Source organism: Orycteropus afer, unplaced genomic scaffold (genome assembly GCF_000298275.1).
Source record: "Orycteropus afer afer isolate SDZICR_OR568_19922 unplaced genomic scaffold, OryAfe1.0 scaffold00141, whole genome shotgun sequence".
In the NCBI taxonomy this organism is placed as follows: Eukaryota; Metazoa; Chordata; class Mammalia; order Tubulidentata; family Orycteropodidae; genus Orycteropus; species Orycteropus afer.
Window position 1 is genome coordinate 4,566,824 of NW_006921728.1, and position 9,153 is coordinate 4,575,976.

The 9,153-nt window shown below is 40.9% G+C and overlaps 1 protein-coding gene across 1 annotated transcript in view; it reads left to right on the forward strand.

Moving 5' to 3' along the window:
• MAPRE2 (microtubule associated protein RP/EB family member 2) overlaps nt 1-9,153 on the forward strand; it is a 115,287-nt gene that overhangs the window by 33,786 nt on the left and 72,348 nt on the right. The window contains exon 2 of the mRNA XM_042781632.1: nt 3,299-3,426. Coding sequence (XP_042637566.1) covers nt 3,299-3,426 — 128 coding nt within the window. The remainder of the gene's footprint in view (nt 1-3,298; nt 3,427-9,153) is intronic.

Genomic DNA, 9,153 nt, shown 5'->3' on the forward strand with positions numbered 1-9,153 from the left:
TTATTAGGGAAGCATCAGGCTACAATTCAAGTTCAGAAATGCACTCAGTCTCTCTCAGCCCACCATCTCTCAGCCAGCAGTGCCACTCAGTCTCTCTCTCAGCAGTGCATGTCTCTCTCTCAGCAATGAGTGTCTCTTGGTGTCTCTTTCTCAGCAGTGCATGTCTCTCAGTGTCTCTTTTTCATCAGCACGTGTCTCTACGGAGCACATTTCTCTCAGCAGCAGCACGTCTTTCTTTGCCAGCAGTTAGAGAGACTCCTTCTGCCTCTAGTAGGGCTCCTTTTGAGCCTGGCAGAGTGGACAAACTAATCAATCATAACATAAGAATTCTGAACACCTGAGAGAGAGTGAACCTCTCGGAACGTTGCTTTGTGCCACTCTCAACAGAAGTACCCCAGGTGGATAACTTGTGGATTCTTTGCTCATGGCAAATTCCACCATGGAGTTCACAAAGACTTATGGCTAGGAAACCCATACCAAGTAATTTACTACACCGCACCCACCATCATTTTTTGATTACACTTTTGTTCCCCTATTGGATGGACTTAGCACCATGGTCAAAAAATCAATTAACCATGCATATATGGGTTTATTTCTAGACTAATTCTATACCATTGATCTGCCAGTCTATTATTATATAGTGCCAGGCTGTTTTGATTGCTGTAGCTTTATAGTATGTTTTGAAATTGGGAGATTGGAATCTTCCTGCTTTGTTCTTTTTCAAGATTGCTTTGGCTATTTAGGGCCTCGTATAGTTACATAACGAGCTCTCGTGGCATGGTGATTAAAACATTCATCTGCTAACCAGAAGTTTGGTGGTTCAAACCCACCAGCTGCTCCATGGGAGAAAGATGAGGCAATCTGCTTCTGTAAAGATTACATCCTTGGAAGCCATATGGAGCAGCTCTGGTCTGCCCTGACAGGGTTGCTGTGAGTCAGAATCAACTCTATTGCAGTGGGCTTGGTTTTATTGGTAGTTAACATATAAATTTGAAGATTGGCTTTTCCATTTCTCAAAGAAGGCTGTTGGAATTTTGATAGGGATTGCATTGAATCTATATATAGCTTTGGGTAGTGCAAAAAGGACAAGGAGGCCACATGTTCTGACCTCCTCTAATCTCACAAGAGGAAGACAGAATCACCATCAATAGCCCAAGGACTATTCCTGTGAGGCGAGACATGCTGCCTCCTTCCAGCCCTTCCTCCAACCATTCCTCCCAAAGCACTCACCACCTCTCTGCTGGGTTCAATAATTCACTGCAGTGGCCACACAGAGCTCACAGATTATGGGGTTTATTAGGTAAGCACCACAGGCTACAATTCAGGTTCAGGAAAAATGCTCAGTCTCTCTCCCAGCCCACTGTCTCTCAGCCAAGTCTCTCACAGTCTTTCCCCCAGCAGTGCATGTCCCTCAGTGTCTTACTTAGCAATGCGTGTCTGTTGCATCTCTTTCCCAGCAGCACATGTCTCTTTCAGGAGCCCGTGTCTCTTTCAGCAACATGTCTTCCTCAACCAGCAGTCAGAGAGAGTTCTGCCTCTAGGAGGCCTCCTTTTGAGCCTGGCAGAGTGGCCAAACTAGCCAATCATAGCATCAGAACTCTAAGCACCTGAGAGAGAGTGGGAACCTCCCAGAACATTGTCTTGTGCCACTCCCAACAGAAATACTCCAGGTGGACAACTTTAGCAATCAGGATCTCCTCAGTTGCTCATAGCAAATCCTACCTTGGAGTTTACAAAGACTTATGGGTAGAAAAGCCACACTAAGTAATTTACTACACTGCAGGTAGTATTGACATCTCAACAATATTGTTTTTCAATCCGTGAGTATGGACTGCCCTTCCATTCATTTAGGTCTTCTTTAATTTCTTTTATAAATATGTTACAGTTTTCAGTGTATAAATCTTTCATCTAAATTTATTCCTAGGTGTTTTATTCTTTTAGATACTAATGGAAATGGAATTATTTCCTTTTCAGAGTACTCAATGCTGATATAAGGAAACCTGACTGATTTTTGTGTGTTGACTTTGTATCCTACCACTTTACTGAATTCATGTGTTCTCTCTAGTAGCTTTCTTGTGGATTCTTTGTGATTTTCTATATATATGATATGTCATCTGAGAATAGGCATACATTTACTTCTTCCTTCGCAAAATATATGTCTTTTATATCTTTCCTAATTGCCCTGATTAGGACCTCTAGTGCAACATTGAATAACAATGTTGAGAGCTTAACATTTGTATGGTACTATGTCTGGTACCATGCAGGATACCAGGGATATAACAGATAATAAACTCTGCTTTAGTGGCGTTTACATCCTATGTCTTTGAAAAGGCAAAGGATAAAGGGATGGTGAATGATGAAGGGGCCTTGCTGGTGAAGTTATATTGAATGGAACCTGAAGGAAGTGAGGGAGCTTCAGTCAAAATTAAAAACTCTTGTGCATCAAAGGATTTTATTAACAGAGTGAAGTCCACAGAATAGGATAAAATTTTGGGGAACCATGTATCAAGGAAGGGTTTAATATCCAGAATATTTGATAAAACTTCTATAAGGGGAAATGTCCTTTCCTGAAGCAGCAGTGGTGAGTGCTAAGGCTTGAAGTGGGTGTGACCTTAAGTACTCAATTAAGTAGCCAGCACAGGCCAGTGATAGTGGAGTGGAGGGTAGGGAAAGGACAGTAGGAGATGCCAAGGAATAAAATATATGTAGGACCTTATCAAACTGGTGAGAACTTTGAGTTTTAGTCTGAGTGAGATGGGCAGCTTTGAACTAAGGAAATTAGTTCATTGTGGCTGCTGAGGGAAGAGAGCTATTACTACATTATGGGGACTGCAGTCAGTGTCATGAAACAAAATGTGTATGAACTGTTGTATGGAAAATGAATTGCTCTATAAACTTTCACCCAAATCACAATTAAAATAATAATAAAGTGTTAAGATGTCAAAAATAAAAGAATTAATACATGCAATTCAAAACCAAAAAAAAAAAAAAAAGACATTCTACAATGTATTATAAATTGGAAATACCAGAGCCTGCAGAACGTTTGGGTCTAGCTGAAGGAGAGGGTCAAATGGTCCTACATAAAAAGTATATGAAATTCAGTCCTGTTATGACAAATATGTAGGATATATATAGAGAAAGAGAAGCCAAACCACTTGACCAAAGCAGCATTATACATCCCCGAGAGCTCTGCCAGGGATCCTGGCCTTCAGTAGGTGTCTTTTATGTTTTGGAGTTAATTTTTTCCTTGTAGGTAAATAAACCTCTTTGTGTTTTTTTTTTTTTTTTTTTTCCCTAGCTGGGGAATGGCGGTCAATGTGTATTCTACCTCGATAACCCAAGAGACTATGAGCAGACATGACATCATTGCATGGGTTAATGACATAGTATCTTTAAACTACACAAAAGTGGAACAGCTTTGTTCAGGTAAGAGATTGTCTTTTAAGTATTTACCTAAATGTTTACAGTCATGTGCAGTGTGATTTTATGAGCCACCGATGATATATTTTGGGTAGGAAAAGTAAGTATCAGAATGGATATATAATTTAAGTGGGAAACTCACGTATAGCTAGAGAACATATGGAAAAACTGTTTATGCACATCTCAGAGCACAGAGCCATCCTGTCAGGTACATGAACAGCCTCTTGAATGACTTCTGTTGCTCTCCTCACCGCGTCTCTCTGTTCCTTGTCTGTCACCATGCTTGTCTTTCTGAAATACAGATTGGATCCTGTAACATTTCCTTCAAAGCCTGCAGGACTTCATAATGCCCTTCCTATGGATGCAATTCAAACTCCTTTACCAAGGCTGATTAAGTCCTTTCTCTTCTGGCTTCAACTCATGATCTCCGTGTCATCTTCTGTATCTCTCTCTGCTGTGTCTCAGCCCCACAAGACACTGTTTGTTCCCTAAAGACTGCTTTCCTTTTATATCCCGTATGGTTTCTCATGCTCCCTTTGTTGGGAAGGTCTTTCTCTTTCTTTTCATATGTGGTGAAATCCTGTTCACATTTTATATCCAGCTCCATTGCCACTGTCTCTGTGAAGCATCCGTCAGCCCCTAGGCGCTGAGGTATCCCCTAGTACTGTACCTCCCACTGCTGTGCCCACCTCTCCAGAATGACACTTGCCACACAGTGTTGCAGTGTCTCTTACTCCCCCTGAAGATACTGCAAGTCCTTGAGGACAGAAATAGACTTTATTCATTCTCACGTGACTGGAGGTACCATACCTGATGTAAAGTAGGTCTGTAAGAAATGTATATTGTGAACAAAGTAAAAAGACTGGACTTCAATGATAAAACGTAAGGCATGTTACAAAAACCTGCCAATGGTATCTTCAGGTGCTTCGTTCTTATAAATAAGTAGTCTAAAAGTTAGGGTATATAGCAACAAAATAAATAGTCTTCATTTCTAAACAAGAAGTATTTTCCTCTTATTAACTAATAGGTAAGAATTTTCCTCTCTGCCTCTGACTCTACCATGAAAATGGTTTTAGAAAGTAGAAAACATTACTCAAATGTATTCATGTGAAAATCCATGAGACACAATGTTGTTGTTATGTGCCATCGAGTCATCTCCGACTCACAGCAACCACTCCTTGGGTTTCTGAGGCGGTATCGCTACAGAAGTAGGTTGCCCAACCTTCCTTCCAAGGAGTGGCTGATGGGTTTGAAACACCAGTCTTCTGGTTAGCATTCTTCTGGTTAGCAGTCAAGTGCCTTAGGCACTATGCCACCAGAGCTCCCAGGAGACATAATAGATATGAACAAGTCCTCAGTTTTGGCTAACGTAGTTGTATTGGACGGCTGGCTGACTTTCCCAGTTGATTATGTGTAAAAAGATTTCTTGCGATGCAGTCAAAATTTGGGAATCTCCCGATGTCTGAATAAATGCAGTAGTCACTATGAGACCATTCCTCAGCATAACACCCACCAATTTATATACCCTTCTTTTGCTGGGTCTGGATTAATCAGAGTAGACGAGAAGACTGACTTTCAGCACTAATGGCACCTCTTCTCCCTTGATCATTTTGTCCAGGAGGAGGACAGAGAGGTGGGTCAGAATCTGAGCATTGCCTCATTCAACCTGTCTTTGCCTAGGCCTCAGACATGAAGGCCTGTGATTTATGAGGTCAATAGTGGATGTAAACTAACCAGTTCTTTGCCCTTTACTGCAAGCTCACTTAGACTCCAATGATGTACCAGATTGTTGGCTTACTGACATGTTTGTAAATGTTCCTTTCAGAAACAACCCCTATTGCGTCTTACTCAACTTCAGGTCTCCATCACTCAGATTTTATTGTGCTGTTGATCTTGCTGTGCATTACTGGAGCTCTCAATATCTTGTTTTTAATTTGCTGCAGCAGCAATGCAGCGCACTGCCGTCAAGTCGGGTCTGACTCATATTGACCCCTCCCAGGTTTTCTGAGGTGGTATCACTATGGAAGTAGATTGCCCAGTCTTCCTTCTGAGGAGTGGCTAGTGGGTTTGAACCACCAGCCTTCTGGTTAGCAGTCAAGTGCTTTAGGCACTATGATACCCTATGGTCTCCATATGCATTTATAATCACCATTGACTTCCTTTCAAATGCAGATTCTTGGGATCTTAGACCTTCTAAATGAGAATCCCTGGCTAGGGAATCGAGAAATCTGTATTTTAACAAATACCCCAAGTAATTTTTCCACAGCCTAGAGCTTGCAGTCTGTTCCAGAGAAACCTCAGGCCACTAAAAGTAAAATTAGATTATCGAAAATCTATCTGGCACAGTCTGCTTATTCATAATTTAAAATGTGACTTTTCTATTGTCTTCAGTGATGGCGTTTAGCAGGAAGAAGCTATCTTTCTCTTTATTTATTGATGAATTTATTTATTTATGCCCTTGATTGTTCTAGAAGGCATTTAGTGCAGTTAGGACGGTACAGTTAGGATAAGAACAAAACCAAATAGTGTTGAACTAAGTGATTTATCCTCATCATGTTTATGAGTCATCAAATAATCTTGTATTTTTTTTCCTTCAACTTTTAATACCTTTGAGCTTACACGTGGAATTTTAGTATATGTTCTGTAAAGACATGTACCAAATACCTACACATCTTTAAACTGACTTTCTTTCTTGTGCAGCAGAATCGTTTCTTTATTTCCTAAAGGCTGTGCTTTAATACTGGCAGACCCCCTTTTGCATTTTTTCCCTGTTTGCATTATTTCCTATTTCCTTTTTGACTAAGAGATCTCCCTCAGCTAATATTAAAACTTATGTCAGCTTTTCTGTAGCTCATCAAGACCTGAAACACTGCCTCACATTTGTGTTCCGTGTTCTTCAGATTTTCCAGCTTTTATATAGCATCTCTTTGGTTTCCATGTTAGCCTTCTTCAGACCTTTCTAAAGGGAAGATAATATGAGAAGGTAGAAGCTTAGAAATACACTGCAGAAAACTGCAAAACAATGAAAACGACTCAATCTTATCCTGGTTTTGTTTTCATTTTTTTATCCCAAAGATATATATAACCTTACAGATTTTCCTTTGAACATTAAATCTAGGTCATATAATTTTATGCATATCTGGTATGCACTTACTTCTTAACAAATGCAACCTTTAAGTTTAAAGTAGAAAAGTTAGCTGCAAGTAAAATCTTGCTGAAGATAATTCAAAAATGGTTGCAGCAGTCTATTGATAGGGAATGTCCAGAAATGCAAGCTAGATTCAGAAGAGGGTGTGGAACAAGGGATATCATTGCTGATGTCAGATGGATCTTAGCTGAAAGCAATGAATACCAGAAAAATGTCTACTTATATTTTATTGAATGTGCAAAGACATTCTATCGTGTGGATCATAACCAATTATGGATAGCATTGCAAAACATGAGAATTCCAGAACATTTAATTGTACTCATGAGGGACCTATACATAGACTGAGAGGCTGTTATTTGAACAGAGCAAGAGGATACTGCATGGTTTAAAATCAGAAAGGGTGTAGGTCAGGATTATATCCTTTTACTATACTTATTGGTCCTGTATGTTGAGCAAATAATCCAAGAAGCTGGACTATATGAAGAAGAATGCAACATCAGGATTGGAGGAAGAATTATTAATAACCAGTGATATGCTGATGACATAACCTTGCTTGCTGAAAGTGGAGATGAGTTGAAGTACTTACTGATGAAGATCAAAGACTATAGCCTTCAGTATGGATTATGCCTCAATATAAAATGAAAATCCTTGCAGCTGGACCAATAAGTAACATCATGCTAAATGGAGAAAAAAATGAAGTTGTCGCGGATTTCATTTTACTTGTATTCGTAGTTAACACCCATGAAGCAGCAGTCAGGAAATCAGATGTCATATTGTACTGGGCAAAATGGTTTCAAAAGACTTCTTTACAGTGTTAAGAAGTAAAAATGTCACTTTGAAGGCTAAGGTACACCTGACCTGAGCCATGGTATTTTCAATCTCCTCATATGCATTGTGAAAGCTGGATACTGAATAAGGAAGACCGAAGAAGAGTTGATGCCTTTGAATTGTGGTGTTGATAGAGAATACTGAAAATACCGTGGATTGCCAGAAGAGCGAACACATCTGTCCTGGAAGAAGTGCAGCCAGAATGCTTCTAGGAAGGAGAGTGGCCAGACTTCATCTCACATGTCTTGGTCATGTTATGAGAAGGGACCAGTCCCTGGACAATGATACGACGCTTGGTGAAGTAGAGAGTCACTGGAGAAGTGGAAGACCCTCCATGAGATGGATTGACGCTGGCTGTGATGATGGGCTCAAGCACAGCCAGGACTGTGGGGATGGCACATGGCTGGGCAGTGTTTTGTTTTGTTCTGTGTAGGGTCGCTACAAGTTGGAGCTGACTTGATGGCACCTAACAACAATAACAACAGTGGATGAGATGACTTATAATAACACAGCAGTATTATTCTCACCTAAATCTGATGCTGGCTTTGAAAATGAATGACTTTCCCATGGTGGGGAGGGCATTGAACCAAATGAAATATCAGATGGTCAGCCTAGAAGTATTTTATGTTTACATTCAGTTGATTTATAGCATTTATAAGGCTATAAAAGCTATATATATATATATATATATATATATAGGAAATGGAGAATATAAATATATATTTATATGGCAATGGGAAGGTAGTGTTTTGTTTTTACTTTAGTACCAGCTCATTCCAATTCACTAGGTGTTTCATAAGGTATTTAAGGGAGGAAATGGACAGCATGGTGCTAAAAATGATTTTTTCTACCACAGTGCTTGGTATCAACACCACAATTCAAAGGCATCAACTCTTCTTCGGTCTTCCTTATTCAGTGCCAGAGACTTGATTTTGATTCATAGTGACCCTGTGTGACAGAGTGCAGCTGCCCCGTCGGGTTTTCTGGCTGCAGTCTCCATGGGAGCAGATCGCTGGGTCTTTCTGCCATGGAGCCACTGGGTAGGTTAAGAGCTGAGTGTGTAGCTGTTGTGTCACCAGGGCTCCTTACTGGAGATGATGGAAAAGATAAAGCACTACATGGTGAGGAAGAGTAAAAAGAAGTAGGGAGAAGGAGTGTGATAGGGGTCGATGAAAAATATATCTGTTCTTTCCCTTCTCTTTTTCAGCCTTCTTCCCCAGCCCTAAGATACCAAAAACTCCGTAAAACTTACTTCTAATGTTCATTTTTCGGCATCCCATTTCTCTTCCCTAGGCTGAGATCTGGGAGCTCTGGTAGCATAGTGCCTAAGGCACTCGACTGCTAACCAGAAGGCTGGTGGTTCAAACCCACCAGCCACTCCTAGGAAGGAAGATGGGGCAATCTACTTCCGAAGTGATACTGCCTTGGAAACCCAAGGAGGGGTCGCTGTGAGTTGGGTCCGACTCAACAGCACGTTACAACAACAACAAAACAACAGCAGGCTGAGATCTAGGCAGCAAAGCCATTGAGTCCAGTGCTGGGTTACTGCCAGAGCTTAGTCAACTGAGCACCTGACTAGTGCTGTCTGCAAAAACGGCAAGGAGGCCACATGTTCTGACCTCCTCTAACCCTACAAGAGGAAGACAGGGTTACCAGCAGTAACCCAAGGCCTATTCCTGCCAGGCCAGACATGCTGCCTCCCCCCTCCAGCCCTTGCTCCAACTGTTCCTCCCAAAGCACCCACCACCTCTCTCCTG